The following is a 23,183-nucleotide window of genomic DNA, read 5'->3' on the forward strand; positions in this document are numbered from 1 at the left end:
TCGCAAGTGTGCTTCCGTGAGATAGCACTATCACAAAGAGACTAAAACGAACATACCGCAGCCGTACAAACAAGGCACAGGGGAGGTTATCCTTAAATGGCCATAATTAAACAATTAAAAAAAAAATTGAATATCTTATATTCCGAGCGATTATTTTCATTTAGTACATTGTTTTGTTGGTACAAATAATGATAAGAAAGCAGATGTCTTACCCTGTCTTTGTACCATTTGTTTCCGCTCACATTCTCCTAAATCAGCTATCTGTTGCTGTTGATCTTTCACTGTTTCCTCCAAAGAACGTATTCGTTGTACTAAATCTTCTATTGTATCATGTGCCTCGCTCGAGACAGACAAAGAAAGTAAAAGTGGAGTAATTAAAAATAACATGCTGAAAAACTTCAAAGGTCGCACCGACACATTTACTATTAATATATGTCCTGATAAGAGAATCTGTGACGTCTATTTGACCCACGTTTTCGATCGAATATGATTACGTTTATGTAATGTTCACCTTCCTTTGTGAGGCCTTATGTGTTAAATGATAGCGTCCTAGATATTTTGTGAATCCTTACGTATTATATAGCAACGTCCAAGATCGTTTGTGAATCCTTACGTTTGAAATCATACATTCCTTAGTATTTATTTAAGGAATGAAATTTTTTTTTTTCAACCTTCATGAGGTCAAAACAACAGTGGCTCTGACAAAAAAATACATTTCATTCCTTATATTTACATAATGATTATATTTTAATATTTTTTATTGTATCTGTTAAATCACCCAATATTTAAAATAAAATGCATTTTTTTATGTCTTTACAGGGGAGTGACATTGGAGAGATAACAGCCATTTTCGCGGGAAAGTATCGGACAGTTCTTGGCACGGTCTTAGCAACCGTCATAACAATAACACATACAAAATGTAGTTCCATCTACAACATTTATTTTGTCAGATTTGTGGAGTAATGTTCATGCATTGAAAATTTAGGAGACCATAACAACGTTTTTTGTATGTAAATATTACATAGATCATTGTTTAATTAAAAGATTACGAGAAGAAGAAGAACTCCGACGGTGGTGAGTACTACCCGTGGTTACGCAGTCCCCAATTCTACTACACACTGTGATGAGGCTAACGTTGTTATGAAAAATGAGTACATTTGTCGCTAATGCTTTCAAATATACTAGATGTAGATGTTATAATCTAAATTAAATCGATATTGATAATGTTATCAGTCTGTCGAGACTTACATCTCAGCAAGAACTTCAAACAAAAGGTCTGGGCATTGTTCGAACAAAAGGTCTGTGGGCATTGTTCAAACAAAAGGTCTGTGGGCATTGTTCAAACAAAAGGTCTGTAGGTATTGTTCAAACAAAAGGTATTGTTTAAATATGAACTGAATGTTCCTGATGCGTATTAAGATTAGGACGGGTTGTTCCTGAATTAAATTCAGATTAAAAAGGGGGTTCTTGAAGTATGTGAATCATTAAGAATAGGTTTTTCGGATGTTAAATTATTGGGCAATGGGTCTCCAAATAATATCGAATGTTAAAACCAGCTCTTCTCCAATCATTCCTATGAATCAGACAAGGTGTAACAGTATAATATACATGTATTCTAAGACATTTAAGATTGGAAAATGTTAGAGATAAACGGGATTTAGTTTCCCGATATTGTAATTGATAAAAATATTAATTAGTTATAGGAAGAGTGCTAATAAAGGTATCGGCCTGCTACAAAATCCTTGAGAAGTGAATTAATAAATATATATGTCTGGATTATAATGGAAATCGATTTCATCGCATTTAATCAGTTATCTTTGTCATGTCACACGGATAGATCAATATCGTAGAAAACACGGGTCAAACAATGTATACAAATGTCAAATGATTGTCCTTGTAGTGAAAACGTACCGTCCGAGACAAACACACACACGACAATTACCATTCCTATTTTCCCATGAATATTTTGAGCTATTTGATATATGAAAATAGAATTTGTTAAAAAACAACAGACTGCTGGAATATGGAATCAGTTTACTTATTAAGGCTGTTGATGAAAATAAACCTTTGATACCCGTGAAGGATCCATCCTAACTTAAACTACTTTACTGGTCCCCTAACTGTAAAACCGGAGAGACTATAGGTTGCCTCCCCGTCCCTCTGTCTGTCTGTCCACTCAGTTTTAACCTTTCTCAGCCATTCTTGAAGGTATGTTTGTGAAAGTTTGTACGTAACCTCAGTATGAACAAGTTCCAAGTTTTTTCTTGTCAAGTTCAAGGTCACTGTTACAAGTCTTTGCTCTGGGCCAGTAGGACTTGTGTATTGCTTTTGCAACACCAATCATGCTTGTTTGATCGATACCACAGTAAGCGTCCCCTATGTGTCTATGAGTTGTATTTAGGACATGTCTCAGTCGTCCACGGAATTATTCACTAGTAGTTGATTAACAAATCAGTATTCTTGTCATTTTATTGAAATGAAAACAAAAAGCACTTTAACTAATGCCAGTATGTATGTTAAAATTTTATTCCTTAATATTTAAAATTCATTATGATATAATATAAGCCGATGGTGTTATTGAAAACTGGCGATCAGTGTTATTCTAAAAAAATGAACGTATACATAGCTGCTTTATCACATTGCATATGATGACATAGTTTCAAACATACAGTTTCAAACATACCATTTTATAAAGATCATTTTGAAAATGGTGTATAATGTTTTTATTGACAGATAAAAAACAAAGGATCAGGGTATGTTAATCGTCTCTACGTTAAATTATGTCAGACTTTTCTTACGTATTGTGACATAAACAACACAACCGAAATTCATTTTAAGTGAATTTATAATTATTCCAATCGATTTACATAATTTATAGATGACAGGTATCGGTTTGAAGTTAACTGTGTATAATCATTTCGAGTGCGCATGACCATTTTGACCGAATTTGAGATTTTAATTTCCTTTTCCTTGCGCAATTCGACATTAGGGTAATGCAACAATGCATGGAACATATAGGCGCCAAATACGATCATGGCAATAAATATCAGAATTATACCAACATAATATTACTTCTTCATCACTTTAAATAAACGTCAAGTTCGCTTCTAATGCAATATAAGATGGAGCTACAACAAAATAGGTGCAACAACCTGGCGAAATCCATACATCACTGTCAGTGACGTGACACATGTTAACAATGGACGATTATGCAATGCACTGTTATACTTTAGCAGTTAACCTTCATCTTATTTTCAATGAGGATACATTAATTAAAAATCGTGATGTATACATATAAGGAAAATGGAGGATTATACATTATTCGGTAGAAGCAGTTATTTCAAAGAATTTCCATTTTCATTGAGAATGAGTAAAATATTGAAGTAATAATTCACTGAAAATGTGCCGATTATGTAGAAAAAATGATTTTAAGGGATGTTTTTAATTTTCCTTGATGATAAAGTAAGACGACGAAAGAATACAATCAATGGATTATTTCACAATATACATGTATTCATATACTGTAGTAGCAACTACTTAAGGAATTTCCTTTTTTATTTTCGATAGTAATGAAGTAAAATAGCAGAGAAATAGAAAAAAAAACTGATACAATATACATATATTTATTTTCTGTAGAAACACCAGTTTTAAAGAATTTTATTTTTATTTTCATTGAGGAAAAAGAAAAAAATGCAAAGGAATAAATATATTTAAAATAGCAGATTATACAATATATACATGTCTATATACTGATTTACTATGGAAGCAAATAGGTAAAGATATTGTTTTTCTATTTTCAGTGTGAATACAGTAAAATGGCGGAGGCTTTGACAGCAACTATCATACAACATACATGTAAATAGTATGCTGCATAAGCAATTACTTTCTTTTAATTTTCTTTGAGAATAAAGTAAAAATCCCTAAAAACAGATATACTGAAAATGACCGATTATACATTAGCCATATACTTCTATACTGCAAATGCAATTATTTTAAGGATTTTCAATGAAGAAAAATTAAAATCTCGAAGGAATATGTTCACATATAATATTATTGATACAGAAATTCTAATCTGTTTCACAGAAAGTACTATATTTGTCCTATATACATGTTTTGAAAGCAGGAAATTTTCAACCAATATACGGTTATTTCCGTAAATATTCTTATTTGAATTTCGTTATTCTTTTCCATGAATTAACAGGACACTGGAACTTCTATTTTTGTTTGGAAAACACACGGTAAACTCTACACTATATGCAAGTTCAACTCTGTTTGCTTGAAATTGATATCAAGTAACAACTACATAGAATGTTGTGATTGATATAAATGGCTGATGAAAATCAGAATATCTTTGTGGGGGTTTAAGATGGGAATTAATTAGAAAATAATATCAAAATAAAAATAGCATGTCGCCGCGCTTCTTTTTTCCGCTAATTCACCCAGTTAATTTCATTTAATGTTTTTTTGTGAATTAACGGAGTTCTAAGTTATTTCTGGGAATCCCAATTATAATCGTTTTAGGTTGAAATTCTCGGAATCCAGAGCTTGGATTAAAAACAAAATAATAATTAAAAAACATAAAGGGAAACATTCATTTGGTGTCAGATGCTAAAATCTGCATAGCAATTGAAATGTTTTTCAGCATGTCAAATCTTATGTTCACAAAATATCTTTAAATCCGGGAAGCACAAATTAATATTTTCCTAAATAAAAGCCGCAGATTTGCTGAAATTTACTTTCACAATTTTCGTCCAAAATTCACTTTTTCTACATTAATCAACATGACCGAATCCTTAAAGTATCCTTCTAGTCTTCTGCTGATAGAAAAGGTAGCAAGCAACGCATACAAGATATGATATGAAAAAAACTGTATCATTTACATCCTAAAAAGTCAGTCGTGACATTGATAGTATTTTGTCGTCGACTGGATTTTGTATTATTATTTTCTTACATGCATGAAATGTTATTGACCTAAACTTATCTTTTAAATCCTTTTTTTAACCTAATTGCCTTTGGTTGGACCTTGAACGTTGCCCTGGCCTTAAATTTCCCATGATTTCCTCAATAATCTGGTTCGGTTGCATGCTCAACTGTTCACTGGGAGGTGGAGGATGCATAAACGAGTTCCCACCTATTTTATCCATTGGTGTTTCTTGCGAAATTTGTCTCATTGCCACAGGTTGTTGATTTGCTATTGCTGCCTGACTTGACGCCATCTTAGTATTAGTTGTCATCGACCCTGGTCTGGAAGGCCCCTTGACCGTATTTCCGACAAGTGACATAGCAAGTGTTCTGTTTCCAGTTTCATATTGTAGGTCAGTGTCGACAAAATCTAAACCGGAAATGATTTGCCTCCCGTCTGACAAGATACCTCCATTACCTGGCCTGATCTGGCTGAGAGGTATCCCAACTGTTCTCCCTGCATCAATTATATCTTGTCCGCCAAACGAAAGTTGTCCATTATTCAGAAAACCGGGATCATTATTTGAACCCTTGTTTCCACTCTTATTTCTGCTGGTTTTGAATGAAATACTGCCACGTGGTAAAATCATATCCGGCTTCAGATAAATGTCGCTTGTCGGCGTGGGTTTTTCTTTCATGCCAGCATTAGAAATCGAATCGAAAGTACCAGATGGTGAGGATTTCGGTTGGTTATCAAACCCAGTGTTTGCCGACAAATCTGTTATTCGCTGAGGATTTTTTGACATTATGAAACTTTCAGTAGTCGTTGGAATGTTCTTTATATTTGACGGACCTGTAAACATATTGGTGCGATACGCGGATTTATTTTGTGCTGAAAAGTTTTTAGGCTTCAAGGCTATCTCCGCTTTATTTCTTGGTCGATAAGTCTGCATGATGGACGCTCTAACTTTAGCTTCATTCGTATGGATATGTACCTTTCCAGACGTTCCACCCATTTGGTCGGGATTGAACGTGGGGATGGGAATACCTGCAACGCCGACCTTGGTATCGACCATGTGCCCTGTTAAAATCCATTGGAGATTTCCGGTTCGTGAGCTTTTTTTCAAAACATCTGTAACGTTTTGCATCAACAGATCCGGGTTGTTCTCTTTTCTTAGAAATACATTTCCTTCCTTCCCGCCATCTGCAGTTATCAAAGTATCAGCAACGTAATTGGGAGTGCTAGTCGGAGTTAACTGAAATGGTTCTTTGGTCGCAGTGTAAATCGTACTTATCTCAAAATCAGATATGATTCCTTTCGACGTAGTTTCAATACCCGCGTCAGCGGTTGTATTACGTTCAGGTGTTTGGAGCTGCATTTCGGTAATACTTGTAGACTGGGGTGACTCGGTATGGGTTGATTGTCCCGTTACTCGTTCTTTATCATTTTGTGTCGGGATGCTTGTAGTATTTTCCATGTTAGTGTATAAATCATTTGTTTGGTCGACTGTTATGTTCGTTGTTAATCCATTTTCATTAGTTACAGACTCCTTTGTCAAATTTGTCTGGTTTAGAACAGTGTTGTTTGATGATTCAAAAATTGCATTTTCAGTTTCGTTCGTCGGTATGGATATTGTACTTCCAACTTCGGCCTCTGGGACAGAACTTAATGTTGAGGAAAGATGTGGAGGCGGAGTTACATACTGTGTCGGCATCGTCATTATTACGGGGGCGGTTACATCATTAAGAATGTGGGGCATGTTTTCAGTATTAATGGTAAATTCGTCGATAGCAGATTTAAGCTTGGGGCGCTTCGTTGAAATTACGTCGGTAATTGTTACGTCAGTTGTTACGTCAGTTGTTACGTCCCTTGTTACGTCAGTTGTTGAGTCAGTTGTGATAGCCGTTGGTTCCGTACTAAATGTTGTGATACCCGTTGGTGGGTAGGCAACATTAACATCATGTTCAGTTACAGTAGAAGATGGGCTATCCGTGGAGTTCGGTATTAGGATATCTACCGTGGATGAAGGTGGAGATGGAGATAAAGTTCCCTGTCCCATTATATTCATGAAATCTTTTGCAAAAATAGGTATCCCTGGTGAGCCGATACGCTTTCGGAAAGTTGTACCCGAGGACTGTTCTGGTTGAGGAATATCAGTTGTGGTTATAGCCGTGGGTTGTTGTGTACTTCTTACAGCGCCAGTTGTAGTTGAATAAAGGTTGAATAATGTGCCTGTCGTAGCTTTTCCTCGTTTTTCAGGTAGGGATGTGACAGGAATACTTTCTATATTCACATCAGATGTATGCGCTATGTTGTTATTCATATTATTGTTCTGTACATCGAATTGGTCCTGTTTAGGATTATTAGAACCAGCAACATTTGAGACGGCCCAGAATGTTTTTGTTTCTTTTTCATTTGGCACGCCTTGGACATCTTGATTCCATGCCAGAGAATTATCATTCATAACAACAGAATTTACCCAAGGAAGTTCATTTTCTGTCGGCATTTTCGCGTTATCATTACTCTGAAGAAATACGTCAGATATCGGGATACCTTTGACTACAGGGGACCCAGTATCAGGATTTTGAATACTGTTCAGACTCGAGTCCAGGTCCACCCATTGATGGGATGAATTATGCTCTCCACGTCCCTGAACGTCTACATCATTAGAGCTATTCGTGAGACTAAGGTCAAAATTATCCGTGTCAACAGCTGATTCATTAAGAGAACTTTGCGATACTCCTTTCCCAACTTCTGTCACGTTTACCTCTTGATCAGTACTATTTCCGATCGTATACGTAACGTTATGATATGTATCATTTCCGTGTAGAGTTGTTATATTATGAACAGGAATAGATGTAGCTGTAATATTTGGCAGATTCAACACGGGTATAGCGCCAGAGACCGTAACTGACTTAGATTTTGTATGCTTGTGTTTTTCATGTTTCTTTTCCTTACGCGGCTTCCCCATTTCGCTTGCAACAAGCATCATGTCTTGCAACCAAGACGGGGTTGAAATCGCATTTTTCGAATCCCATGAACCTTGCGTTGTCGCATCTTGAACTGGACTTTTGGTAACTCCACTATTCCATGCATGGATCCGCGGATCCTGTGTGTCGTGTATCCTCGTTCCATTGGTAGTATTGGTTATATTCCGAGTTTCATTGGAGGCGAGGATCGCTATGTCTGCACAATTGTAGTATTCCTCCTGGTCTCCGCAACCAATACCTCCGTATCCATCGTCACACATACCCCAGTAGTGGGCTACAAAAACAAAGGGAGGTAAATCAATAATAATTGTTCTCCCGTAAAGCAACACAAAATTAATGATGATACACACTAAATGTAATTAAATAACAGTCAACAGTGTATCTGTAAATGTCTACATACATACCCATGTTATCGGCTTCAGCTAATAGAAGGAATCGATTCAATCATAATTAATCTCTTAAAAAAACCCAGAAAAAAACAAGAGAGATAATTGAAAAAAATCAATATCTCTATAAAAGCACCAAACGTGCCCGTCGATTCTGCCAATCAAACATATAAGTAAAGTGATTGTTCAATGAAAGAAAACAGTAGAAAAGAAAGGGAGATAAAAGAATAGCACATTCTTTAATCTTTAATAAGGCGGCCCGCGACCTACATAGTTAGCAATATGGCGTTTGGTCAAGTATGCAATTTTGACTAGCGTAAAGCGAGGGTTTATACGGACGGAATAAAACACCTAAATGAGACTAAAATTGGTGTTCTGGGGTAAGTAAATATCTCATTTATCCATACATGTAAGGTAGGTGTTATGTCACACCCGATTTTATTGTATTTGCTCCAAACTCTTAGCGACACCAAACGATGTCGGAGAATTCCACGTTTACATATAGTTGTGCGTTCCGGCCCTACACCAGATATGGTGTCAGGACCAGAGGAAACCCGGCTATATATTTGTAAACTAAAAACCTTATTATTCATTATATACAAATATGATATATTATGTTGCTGACAGGGAAAGGTTAATGTTAAACAATTATATACTTACATCCTTTCCACTTCCACTGCAGAACACACTGAGTACAGGTGAGATCCTCTGGAATCTTTAGTTGAAGATCATACACTGAATCTCTTTCCACATAGAATCTGTATCCGTACCCATTAATGACAAGGTGATTTTTATCTAAACATTCCTGAGTAATTTTCTTATGTATATCGTTATTAGGACAAAGTCGAAACTCAAAATACCCGCCAATATTCGCTTTGATATCTACGGTTACATCAATAAGTTTATTTTTGTCGTGATAATAAGTGCGAGCTATATATCCTTGGGAGAACCTTCCCCCGGCTTCGTTAGGTCGGTCTTTGTTGTCAAACGCGTCTCCACATAAACCACATCGATGGTGGTTAACCTCGTGCAATTTCTGTTAAAATGAAAAAAAGATAAAAAAAAAATATCAGCAAAACAAATCCTGTTTGATGCAACAACAACAACAACAACAACAACAACAACAACAACAACAACGACGACGACGACGACGACATGATTATGCGTTTAATTTTGATAATTTTGAACCATAATGAACCCGCCACAAAAAGGGTAAATACGGTTGCCAAAATGTTTAAATGCGTAGCATGCATATGAATATATCTATGTACATATCAAGAAAACATGTAGTGAATCATGTTTTATTGAAATTAAGTAGAAACATCAAAAATCTTATTTGTTTAGGTAAACAGATTTGTAAGAATCCGTCTCCATACAAATATCAAGATCGAGTTATGTTTACTCGACCCCAGGGAAAAGTCATCATTGGTTTGGATTGGTATTGTTTAACGATTTATCAAAAGGTAAGGTCATGCGAGTACGGTCTCCCCTGTGTGCGAGATGCATGCGTGTGGGGAATGTGTGTGTTATTTGGGAGGCTGTGGTAAATTAAGATTTAGATTCAGTAGAAACGAAATGCATAATGCAGCTTTTTACCCATTTTAGAACTCAGCAGTGATGCCAAGGGCCTGTAGTGTTGATATCTAGGAGACAACTAAAATAGGCCGAAAGGAAATTTTAATTCTAAGAGGAGAGATGAAATAGCCCTTGATTTAACAGATTTTATACTTTTTCCAATACTGGGTTTCAAAAGACTGTAAGTACAGAAATTAAGAAATCAAATACAATTTGGAGTTATTGTCCTTCTTATTCTATATATTATATCTGTTAAGGACAATTTTTATTTCTCTGTAATTTCTCATGGCATCCAAAAAATATGGCCCTTAACACCACTAACAGGAAATAAAAGTACGAAACAGTTGTATGATATGAATCCTAAAAGGAATAGAAAGCTGTTTAAAGCGATACCTAAAAAGACAAAACAGCTGTATAGTGCCTAACCCTAGAATAAGGAAACAACTGTGAAATTCGAGACCCTGAATGACGACATAGCTGTATCAAGTGATACCTAGATGGTCGAAACATCTGTGTAACGCGATACCTAGAAGGTTGAAATAACTGTATACATTGGGGCATACAAGGATGAAGCAGCGGTTTATTGCGAGACATAGATTGATAAAACAGCTGTATAAAGTGAGATATAGAAGGACAAAACAGCCGTATCAAGTGAGACATAAAAAGATGAAACAGTAGTATAAAGCGGGACCTAGTCGGATGAAGCAGATTTATTAAGCTAAAAGGATGAAAACAGCTCTTGATTGAGAGACCTATGAAGATGAAACAGCTTCAAAACTCGAGACCTCAGCCTCCCAAAACACATACGCACTCATCACACGCATGCACATTACACGCATTGGAGGCCGTCCTTCAATGACCTTAGCTGTTGATAGGACGTTAAACAAATAAAACCAAACCAAACTCGAGATCTAAGAGGATAAAACAGCTGTATAAAACGGGACCTAGTAGGATGAAATAGGTATAGAAAAGAGGACCAAGTAGGATGAAACAGTTATATAAAACGAGAACTAGTAGGATGAAACAGCTGTATAAAACGAGAACTAGTAGGATGAAACAGCTGTATAAAACGGGACCTAGTAGGATGAAACAGGTATATAAAACGGGAGCTAGTAGGATGAGACAGCTGTATAAAACGGGACCTAGTAGGATGAAACAGCTGTATCAAACGGGACCTAGTAGGATGAAACGTATATAAAACGGGACCTAGTAGGATGAAACAGGTATATAAAACGGGACCTAGTAGGATGAAACAGGAATATAAAACGGGACCTAGTAGGATGAAACAGGTATATAAAACGGGACCTAGTAGGATGAAACAACTGTATAAAACGGGACCTAGTAGGATGAAACAGGTGTATAAAACGGGACGTAGTAGGATGAAACAGGAATATTAAACGGGACCTAGTTTGATGAAACAGGTATATAAAACGGGACCTAGTAGGATGAAACAACTGTATAAACGGGACCTAGTAGGATGAAACAGGTGTATAAAACGGGACCTAGTAGGATGAAACAGGTATATAAAACGGGACCTAGTAGGATGAAACAACTGTATAAAACGGGACCTAGTAGGATGAAACAGGTATATAAAACGGGACCTAGTAGGATGAAACAGCTGTATAAAACGGGACCTAGTAGGATGAAACAGGAATATAAAACGGGACCTAGTAGGATGAAACAGGTATATAAAACGGGACCTAGTAGGATGAAACAGGAATATAAAACGGGACCTAGTAGGATGAAACAGGTATATAAAACGGGACCTAGTAGGATGAAACAGGAATATAAAACGGGACCTAGTAGGATGAAACAGGAATATAAAACGGGACCTAGTAGGATGAAACAGGTATATAAAACGGGACCTAGTAGGATGAAACAGCTGTATAAAACGGGACCTAGTAGGATGAAACAGGTAATATAAAACGGGACCTAGTAGGATGAAACAACTGTATAAAACGGGACCTAGTAGGATGAAACAGCTGTATAAAACGGGACCTAGTAGGATGAAACAGGTATATAAAACGGGACCTAGTAGGATGAAACAGGTATATAAAACGGGACCTAGTAGGATGAAACAGGTAATAAACGGACCTAGCAGGATGAAACAGGATATAAAACGGGACCTAGTAGGATTGAAAACACTGTATAAAACGGGACCTAGTAGGATGAAACAGGATATTAAAACGGGACCTAGTAGGATGAAACAGCTGTATATAAACGGGACCTAGTAGGATGAAACAGGTATATAAACGGGACCTAGTAGGATGAACCAGGTATATAAACTGGACCTAGTAGGATGAAACAGGAATATAAAACCGGGACCTAGTAGGATGAAACAAGGTATATAAACGGGACCCTAGTAGGATGAAACAGGATATAAAACGAGACCTAGAAGGATGAAACAGCTGTATTAAACGGGACCTAGTAGGATGAAACAGGTATATAAACGGGACCTAGTAGGATGAAACAGGTATATAAAACGGGACCTAGTAGGATGAAACAGGAATATAAAACGGGACCTAGTAGGATGAAACAGGAATATAAAACGGGACCTAGTAGGATGAAACAGGAATATAAAACGGGACCAAGTTGGATGAAACGTATATAAAACGGGACCTAGTAGGATGAAACAGCTGTATAAAACGGGACCTAGTAGGATGAAACAGGAATATAAAACGGGACCTAGTAGGATGAAACAGCTGTATAAAACGGGACCTAGTAGGATGAAACAGTAATATAAAACGGGACCTAGTAGGATGAAACAGGTATATAAAACGGGACCTAGTAGGATGAAACAGGTATATAAAACGGGACCTAGTAGGATGAAACAACTGTATATAAACGGGACCTAGTAGGATGAAACAGGAATATAAAACGGGACCTAGTAGGATGAAACAGCTGTATAAAACGGGACCTAGTAGGATGAGACAGCTGTATAAAACGGGACCTAGTAGGATGAAACAGGAATATAAAACGGGACCTAGTAGGATGAAACAGGTATATAAAACGGGACCTAGTAGGATGAGACAGCTGTATAAAACGGGACCTAGTAGGATGAAACAGGAATATAAAACGGGACCAAGTTGGATGAAACGTATATAAAACGGGACCTAGTAGGATGAAACAGCTGTATAAAACGGGACCTAGTAGGATGAAACAGCTGTATAAAACGGGGCCTAGTAGGATGAAACAACTGTATAAAACTGGGCCTAGTAGGATGAAACAGCTGTATAAAACTGGGCCTAGTAGGATGAAACAGCTGTATAAAACTGGGCCTAGTAGGATGAAACAGCTGTATAAAACGGGGCCTAGTAGGATGAAACAGCTGTATAAAACGGGGCCTAGTAGGATGAAACAGCTGTATAAAACGGGGCCTAGTAGGATGAAACAGCTGTATAAAACGGGACCTAGTAGGATGAAACAGGAATATAAAACGGGACCTAGTAGGATGAAACAGCTGTATAAAACGGGGCCTAGTAGGATGAAACAACTGTATAAAACGGGACCTAGTAGGATGAAACAGCTGTATAAAACGGGAACAAGTAGGATGAAACAGGTATATAAAACGGGACCTAGTAGGATGAAACAGGTATATAAAACGGGACCTAAGTAGGATGAAACAACTGCTATCTAAAACGGGACCTAGTAGGCATGAGACAACTGTATATCAAACGAGGACCTAGTAGGATGAAATCCGGGTATATAAACGGGACTAGTAGGCATGAAACAGCTGAATATACAACGAGGACCTAGTAGGATGAAAACAGGTAATCTAAAACGGGACCTAGTAGGATAAACAGGATATATAAAACGGGACCTAGTAGGATGAAACAAGCTGTCTAAACGGACCTAGTAGATGAAACAGCTGAATATAAACTGGGACCCTAGTAGGATGAAACAGCTATATAAAACGGCGACCTAGTAGGATGAACAGCTGTATATAAAACGGGACCTAGTAGGATGAAACAGCTGTATCAAACGGGACCTAGTAGGATGAAACAGCTGAATATCAAACGGGACCTAAGTAGGATGAAACGTATATAAAATGGGACCTAGTAGGATGAAACAACTGTATATAAAACGGGACCTAGTAGGAGGAAACAGCTGTATAAAACGGGACCTAGTAGGATGAAATAGGTATATAAAACGGGACCTAGTAGGAGGAAACAGCTGTATAAAACGAGACCTAGTAGGATGAAACAGGTATATAAAACGGGACCTAGTAGGATGAAACAGGAATATAAAACGGGACCTAGTAGGATAAAACAACTGTATAAAACGGGACCTAGTAGGATGAAACAGGTATATAAAACGGGACCTAGTAGGATGAAACAGCCGTATAAAACGGGACCTAGTAGGATGAAACAGGTATATAAAACGGGACCTAGTAGGATGAAACAGCCGTATAAAACGGGACCTAGTAGGATGAAACAGGTATATAAAACGGGACCTAGTAGGATGAAACAGCCGTATAAAACGGGACCTAGTAGGATGAAACAGGTATATGAAACGGGACCTAGTAGGATGAAACAGGAATATAAAACGGGACCTAGTAGAATGAAACAGGTATATAAACGGGACCTAGTAGGATGAAACAGGTATATAAAACGGGACCTAGTAGGATGAAACAGCTGTATAAAACGGGACCTAGTAGGATGAAACAGGTATATAAACGGGACCTAGTAGGATGAAACAGGTATATAAAACGGGACCTAGTAGGATGAAACAGCTATATAAAACGGGACCTAGTAGGATGAAACAGGAATATAAAACGGGACCTAGTAGGATGAAACAGGAATATAAACGGGACCTAGTAGGATGAAACAGCTGTATAAAACGGGACCTAGTAGGATGAAACAGGAATATAAAACGGGACCTAGTAGGATGAAACAACTGTATAAAACGGGACCCTAGTAGGATGAAACAGGTATATAAAACGGGACCTAGTAGGATGAAACAGGTGTATAAAACGGGACCTAGTAGGATGAAACAGGAATATAAAACGGGACCTAGTAGGATGAAACAGGAATATAAAACGGGACCTAGTAGGATGAAACAACTATATAAAACGGGACCTAGTAGGATGAAACAACTGTATAAAACGGGACCTAGTAGGATGAAACAGGAATATAAAACGGGACCTAGTAGGATGAAACAGGTATATAAAACGGGACCTAGTAGGATGAAACAGCTATATAAAACGGGACCTAGTAGGATGAAACAGGAATATAAAACGGGACCTAGTAGGATGAAACAGGTATATAAAACGGGACCTAGTAGGATGAAACAGGTATATAAAACGGGACCTAGTAGGATGAAACAGCTGTATAAAACGGGACCTAGTAGGATGAAACAGGAATATAAAACGGGACCTAGTAGGATGAAACAACTGTATAAATCGGGACCCTAGTAGGATGAAACAGGTATATAAAACGGGACCTAGTAGGATGAAACAGGTATATAAAACGGGACCTAGTAGGATGAAACAGGTATATAAAACGGGACCTAGTAGGATGAGACAACTGTATAAAACGGGACCTAGTAGGATGAAACAGCTGTATAAAACGGGACCTAGTAGGATGAGACAGGAATATAAAACGGGACCAAGCAGGATGAAACAGGTATATAAAACGGGACCTAGTAGGATGAAATAGGTATATAAAACGGGACCTAGTAGGATGAGACAGGTATATAAAACGGGACCTAGTAGGATGAAACAGGTATATAAAACGGGATCTAGTAGGATGAAACAACTGTATAAAACGGGACCTAGTATGATGAAACAGCTGTATAAAACGGGACCTAGTAGGATGAAACAACTGTATAAAACGGGACCTAGTAGGATGAAACAGCTGTATAAAACGGGACCTAGCAGGATGCAACAACTGTATAACACGGGACCTAGTAGGATGAAACAGGTATATAAAACGGGACCTAGTAGGATAAAACGTATATAAAACGGAACCTAGCAGGATGAAACAGCTGTATAAAACGGGACCTAGTAGGATGAAACAACTGTATAAACGGGACTTAGTATGATGAAACAGGAATATAAAACGGGACCTAGTAGGATGAAGCAGGAATATAAAACGGGGCCAAGTAGGATGAAACAGGTATATAAAACGGGACCTAGTTGGATGAAACAGGAATATAAAACGGGACCTAGTTGGATGAAGCAGGAATATAAAACGGGGCCAAGTAGGATGAAACAGGTATATAAAACGGGACCTAGTTGGATGAAACAGGAATATAAAACGGGACCTAGTTGGATGAAACAGGAATATAAAACGGGACCTAGTAGGATGAAACAACTGTATAAAACGGGACTTAGTATGATGAAACAGGAATATAAAACGGGACCTAGTTGGATGAAACAGGAATATAAAACGGGGCCTAGTTGGATGAAGCAGGAATATAAAACGGGGCCAAGTAGGATGAAACAGGAATATAAAACGGGACCTAGTTGGATGAAACAGGAATATAAAACGGGACCTAGTAGGATGAAACAACTGTATAAAACGGGACTTAGTATGATGAAACAGGTATATAAAACGGGACCTAGTAGGATAAAACGTATATAAACGGGACCTAGCAGGATGAAACAGCTGTATAAAACGGGACCTAGTAGGATGAAACGTATAAAACGGGGCCTAGTTAGGATGAAGCAGGAATATAAAACGGGACCTAGTAGGATGAAACAGGAATATAAAACGGGACCTAGTAGGATGAAACAGGAATATAAAACGGGACCTAGTAGGATGAAACAGGTATATAAAACGGGACCTAGTAGGATGAAACAGGAATATAAAACGGGACCTAGTAGGATGAAACAGGAATATAAAACGGGACCTAGTAGGATGAAACAACTGTATAAAACGGGACCTAGTAGGATGAAACAGGTATATAAAACGGGACCTAGTAGGATGAAACAGCTATATAAAACGGGACCTAGTAGGATGAAACAACTGTATAAAACGGGACCTAGTAGGATGAAACAGGTATATAAAACGGGACCTAGTAGGATGAAACAGGTATATAAAACGGGACCTAGTAGGATGAAACAGCTATATAAAACGGGACCTAGTAGGATGAAACAGGAATATAAAACGGGACCTAGTAGAATAAAACAGGTATATAAACGGGACCTAGTAGGATGAAACAGGTATATAAAACGGGACCTAGTAGGATGAAACAGCTGTATAAAACGGGACCTAGTAGGATGAAACAGGAATATAAAACGGACCTAGTAGGATGAAACAACTGTATAAATCGGGACCCTGTAGGATGAAACAGGTATATAAAACGGGACCTAGTAGGATGAAACAGGTATATAAAACGGGACCTAGTAGGATGAAACAGGTATATAAAACGGGACCTAGTAGGATGAAACAGCTGTATAAAACGGGACCTAGTAGGATGAAACAGCTGTATAAAACGGGACCTAGTAGGATGAGACAGGAATATAAAACGGGACCAAGCAGGATGAAACAGGTATATAAAACGGACCTAGTAGGATGAAACAACTGTATAAATCGGGACCTAGTAGGATGAAACAGCTGTATAAAACGGGACCTAGTAGGATGAAATAGGTATATAAAACGGGACCTAGTAGGATGAAACAGGTATATAAAACGGGACCTAGTAGGATGAAACAGGAATATAAAACGGGACCTAGTAGGATGAAACAGGTATATAAAACGGGACCTAGTAGGATGAAACAGGAATATAAAACGGGACCTAGTAGGATGAAACAGCTGTATAAAACGGGACCTAGTAGGATGAAACAGCTGTATAAAACGGGACCTAGTAGGATGAAACAGGTATATAAAACGGGACCTAGTAGGATGAAACAACTGTATAAAACGGGACCTAGTAGGATGAAACAGGTATATAAAACGGGACCTAGTAGGATGAAACAGGAATATAAAACGGGACCTAGTAGGATGAAACATGAATATAAAACGGGACCTAGTAGGATGAAACAACTGGATAAAAACAGGATCCTAGTAAGGATGGAAATAGCTGTATAAAACTGACCTAGTAGGATGAAACAACTGTATAAAGCGGGGGACCCTAGTAGGATGAAACAGGTATATAAAACGCGACCTCTTAGGATGAAACATGAATATAAAATTGGACCTAGTAGGATGAACAACTGTATAATCGGGACCCTGTAGGATGAAACTAGGTATATAAAACGGGACCTAGTTGGAATGAAACAGGTATGATAAAACGAGACCTAGTAGGATGAAACAGGTATATAAACGGGGCCCTAGTAGGATGAGACAACTGTATACAAACGGGACCTAGTAGGGATGAAACAGCTGTATAAAACGGGACCTAGTAGGATGAGACAGGAATATAAAACTGGGACCAAGCAGGAATGAAACAGGTATATAAAACGGGACCCTAGTAGGATGAAATAGGTATATAAAACGGGACCTAGTAGGATGAACAGGTATATAAACGGGACCTAGTAGGATGAAACAGGTATATAAAACGGGATCTAGTAGGATGAAACAACTGTATAAAACGGGACCTAGTATGATGAAACAGCTGTATAAAACGGGACCTAGTAGGATGAAACAACTGTATAAAACGGGACCTAGTAGGATGAAACAGCTGTATAAAACGGGACCTAGCAGGATGCAACAACTGTATAACACGGGACCTAGTAGGATGAAACAGGTATATAAAACGGGACCTAGTAGGATAAAACGTATATAAAACGGAACCTAGCAGGATGAAACAGCTGTATAAAACGGGACCTAGTAGGATGAAACAACTGTATAAAACGGGACTTAGTATGATGAAACAGGAATATAAAACGGGACCTAGTAGGATGAAGCAGGAATATAAAACGGGGCCAAGTAGGATGAAACAGGTATATAAAACGGGACCTAGTTGGATGAAACAGGAATATAAAACGGGACCTAGTTGGATGAAGCAGGAATATAAAACGGGGCCAAGTAGGATGAAACAGGTATATAAAACGGGACCTAGTTGGATGAAACAGGAATATAAAACGGGACCTAGTTGGATGAAACAGGAATATAAAACGGGACCTAGTAGGATGAAACAACTGTATAAAACGGGACTTAGTATGATGAAACAGGAATATAAAACGGGACCTAGTTGGATGAAACAGGAATATAAAACGGGGCCTAGTTGGATGAAGCAGGAATATAAAACGGGGCCAAGTAGGATGAAACAGGAATATAAAACGGGACCTAGTTGGATGAAACAGGAATATAAAACGGGACCTAGTAGGATGAAACAACTGTATAAAACGGGACTTAGTATGATGAAACAGGTATATAAAACGGGACCTAGTAGGATAAAACGTATATAAAACGGAACCTAGCAGGATGAAACAGCTGTATAAAACGGGACCTAGTAGGATGAAACGTATATAAAACGGGGCCTAGTTGGATGAAGCAGGAATATAAAACGGGACCTAGTTGGATGAAACAGGAATATAAAACGGGGCCTAGTTGGATGAAGCAGGAATATAAAACGGGGCCAAGTAGGATGAAACAGGTATATAAAACGGGACCTAGTTGGATGAAACAGGAATATAAAACGGGACCTAGTTGGATGAAACAGGAATATAAAACGGGACCTAGTAGGATGAAACAACTGTATAAAACGGGACTTAGTATGATGAAACAGGTATATAAAACGGGACCTAGTAGGATGAAACAGCTATATAAAACGGGACCTAGTATGATGAAACAACTGTATAAAACGGGACCTAGTAGGATGAAACAGGAATATAAAACGGGACCTAGTAGGATGAAACAGGTATATAAAACGGGACCTAGTAGGATGAAACAGCTATATAAAACGGGACCTAGTAGGATGAAACAGGAATATAAAACGGGACCTAGTAGAATAAAACAGGTATATAAACGGGACCTAGTAGGATGAAACAGGTATATAAAACGGGACCTAGTAGGATGAAACAGCTGTATAAAACGGGACCTAGTAGGATGAAACAGGAATATAAAACGGACCTAGTAGGATGAAACAACTGTATAAATCGGGACCCTGTAGGATGAAACAGGTATATAAAACGGGACCTAGTTGGATGAAACAGGTATATAAAACGGGACCTAGTAGGATGAAACAGGTATATAAAACGGGACCTAGTAGGATGAAACAGCTGTATAAAACGGGACCTAGTAGGATGAAACAGCTGTATAAAACGGGACCTAGTAGGATGAGACAGGAATATAAAACGGGACCAAGCAGGATGAAACAGGTATATAAAACGGACCTAGTAGGATGAAACAACTGTATAAATCGGGACCTAGTAGGATGAAACAGCTGTATAAAACGGGACCTAGTAGGATGAAATAGGTATATAAAACGGGACCTAGTAGGATGAAACAGGTATATAAAACGGGACCTAGTAGGATGAAACAGGAATATAAAACGGGACCTAGTAGGATGAAACAGGTATAGAAAACGGGACCTAGTAGGATGAAACAGGAATATAAAACGGGACCTAGTAGGATGAAACAGCTGTATAAAACGGGACCTAGTAGGATGAAACAGCTGTATAAAACGGGACCTAGTAGGATGAAACAGGTATATAAAACGGGACCTAGTAGGATGAAACAACTGTATAAAACGGGACCTAGTAGGATGAAACAGGTATATAAAACGGGACCTAGTAGGAGGAAACAGGAATATAAAACGGGACCTAGTAGGATGAAACATGAATATAAAACGGGACCTAGTAGGATGAAACAACTGTATAAAACAGGACCTAGTAGGATGAAATAGCTGTATAAAACGGACCTAGTAGGATGAAACAACTGTATAAAGCGGGACCTAGTAGGATGAAACAGGTATATAAAACGCGACCTAGTAGGATGAAACATGAATATAAAATGGGACCTAGTAGGATGAAACAGGTATATAAAACGGGACCTAGTAGGATGAAACAGGTTTATAAAACGGGATCTAGTATGATGAAACAACTGTATAAAACGGGACCTAGTAGGATGAAACAGGAATATAAAACGGGACCTAGTAGGATGAAACAGGTATATAAAACGGGACCTAGTATGATGAAACAGCTGTATTAAACGGGACCTAGTAGGATGAAACAGGAATATAAAACGGGACCTAGTAGGATGAAACAACTGTAGAAAACGGGACCAAGTAGGATGAAACAACAGTATAAAACGGGACCTAGTAGGATGAAACAGGTGTATAAAACGGGGCCTAGTAGGATGAAACAGGTATATAAAACGGGACCTAGTAGGATGAAACAGGTATATAAAACGGGACATAGTAGGATGAAACAGGAATATAAAACGGGACCTAGTAGGATGAAACAGATGTATAAAGCAAGACCTTAAAGGATGAAATAGTTTTACATTGCGAGACCTAGAAGGAAGAAACATCTGTTTAGAACGAGACCTAGAAAAACGAAACAGCTGTATAAAGCGAGACATAGATGGATAAAGCAGCTCGTTTAAGCAAGATCTTGAATGAGGAACGGCTATATGTCATGTACTTGTATATTTGATTATCAACATTTATCGTATTTAGAAGTAAGTTCTCATTAAATATGACTTTGATGGATTTGTTCAACAATCCTATAAAAATATTATAATGTTCTTACTAGTTGTTGCAATAGCTTCCAAAATGTTAAACCGGGATCCAATACTCAAATACGACAAACAAAGTTAGGAAAACCAAAACCTAGAGCAAAGGACCGCTTCAAAATATATATAACATCTATAGTCTATAAATCATTCATCATGGTTTAGATTTAAAAAAAAAATCATATAAATAACATGTCGATATGTGAATATTATTTCTATCATATACACATCACATGAAGCATAATTAGTTAATATCGGTTATTTTGTAATAACATACATTTCCGACTTTTGTTAAATCCTGTTAGTACAATATCTGAATGCTTTAAGCCAAAATCTGTTGAATTCCAGAAATCGGCAAACACCCCAGAAATACATATGTATTGAAATGTAGAAGGGGAGTTACGAGTCCCGTAATTAGATATTCGTACACACGCTTATTACATACCCAGTATCCCCCGCAGTTCAGACCTCCGTCGTCAGTATTTGTCGCTACCATTGGTTTACCATACCACTCCTCGTGCCTCCAAAGACTAGACCGCTGGGGCGGTTCCACCATTTTCCCTCGACCTGTCGATAGATGCAGTATTGTCTGAAACACTAGAACACCGTACAGAAACGCGTGTACGTCCATTTTTGCGATGCTCTTAACCAACATCATGTAAGGTTGAGGGAACGAGATGTTTCAGGTATTAATGATATCATGTTACACAATTTTACACAATTAACAAACATGACGTGACAATTAAAATCCAGCACAAAAACCTTCAACTTGCGATGGTTGATTGGTTACTGACAATAAGTATCTGCCCGTACCAGTTTATACTTTCTTGTGGTCCAATGAAGTAGGTAAATATCTTATTTTAGGACATAACTCCCATATTATTATTTTTTATTAAAATGATCAAAGTTTGGTTAGTTTGACGTAATGTTATAACCTATTTTCCTAAAAAGAGAATACAAAATGGAAGAATTATTAAAGAAAAAGTCTACGTTCCGATACGTATGCATTCATAACAAACCCAATTTAGTGTCTAAATATTGTACTTTAGTAACTTGAATATAGTGCAATTATGTGAATCTAAGAAGGAAGCTGCTGATACTTAAGTATTTATTACTTAATTACATCGTAGATAGATATGTAGCGCAAGTGAATCAGTACGACACAGAAATGCTCTTTAGGTAGCATAAACACAGTCATGGATATAGACGTTAATGGGTGTGTAACAAGTCGCCTGGTGACGAGTGGCAGACATAAGTCACGTGACATCGTCACGTACCTAGTAAGGGTCGTATGTATGGCAAGAGGGAATTGTCTTCATTAATTCGTTTTAATTAAATGATAAATGTTATGTATTGCACCACGTGATGTATATTGCATGTATAAAAAGACAAAATATATGTAATGTATATAAAATAAAAATGTCTGTTTTTGCATTTTTGCACAGGTGGCATTATCTGCGAAGGTGGAATATCATTAATCATTGCCAATTTAGAGATTTTCAGATTATCTAAGGGGCTCATAATTAAACTAACACAAAGTTTGCCATTTACCGATACTGATAATGCTCTGAAATCAATCATCACCTCATATATTATATTTCATTATTTAAAAGTTACCGAGAGATATATCACGTAAACAAATTATAGTGTCACTTTTAAAACAAGGAAGTCATACCGAAACTTTTTTTGTATTTATTAATGTTTT

At 37.6% G+C, this 23,183-nt stretch overlaps 1 protein-coding gene across 1 annotated transcript; it reads right to left on the reverse strand.

Moving 5' to 3' along the window:
- Window positions 1-923: 923 nt before the first annotated feature.
- LOC117315635 (mucin-3A-like) lies at window positions 924-22,246 on the reverse strand. The gene is made up of 3 exons (XM_033869918.1): window positions 21,924-22,246; window positions 8,940-9,315; window positions 924-8,167 (listed from the first exon to the last, which is right to left on the reverse strand). Exons 1-3 carry the CDS (start codon window positions 22,134-22,136, stop codon window positions 4,998-5,000), a joined length of 3,759 nt encoding a protein of 1,252 aa, XP_033725809.1. The 5' UTR covers window positions 22,137-22,246; the 3' UTR covers window positions 924-4,997.
- Between the last annotated feature and the right edge of the window lie 937 nt (window positions 22,247-23,183).

The sequence above is a fragment of the Pecten maximus genome, chromosome 17 (assembly GCF_902652985.1).
Source record: "Pecten maximus chromosome 17, xPecMax1.1, whole genome shotgun sequence".
NCBI classification, from domain to species: domain Eukaryota; kingdom Metazoa; phylum Mollusca; class Bivalvia; order Pectinida; family Pectinidae; genus Pecten; species Pecten maximus.

What these genes read in the sequence shown, in the direction of transcription:
- LOC117315635 (XM_033869918.1), bottom strand. Translation starts at nt 22,136, where the DNA reads ATGATGTTGGTTAAGAGCATCGCAAAAATGGACGTACACGCGTTTCTG. An exon ending in TGAACTGCGGGGGATACTGG is followed by an intron (nt 9,316 to 21,923) that starts GTATGTAATAAG and finishes TCATTTTAACAG; the next exon opens with AAATTGCACGAGGTTAACCA. An exon ending in GCAGTGGAAGTGGAAAGGAT is followed by an intron (nt 8,168 to 8,939) that starts GTAAGTATATAA and finishes TTGTTTTTGTAG; the next exon opens with CCCACTACTGGGGTATGTGT.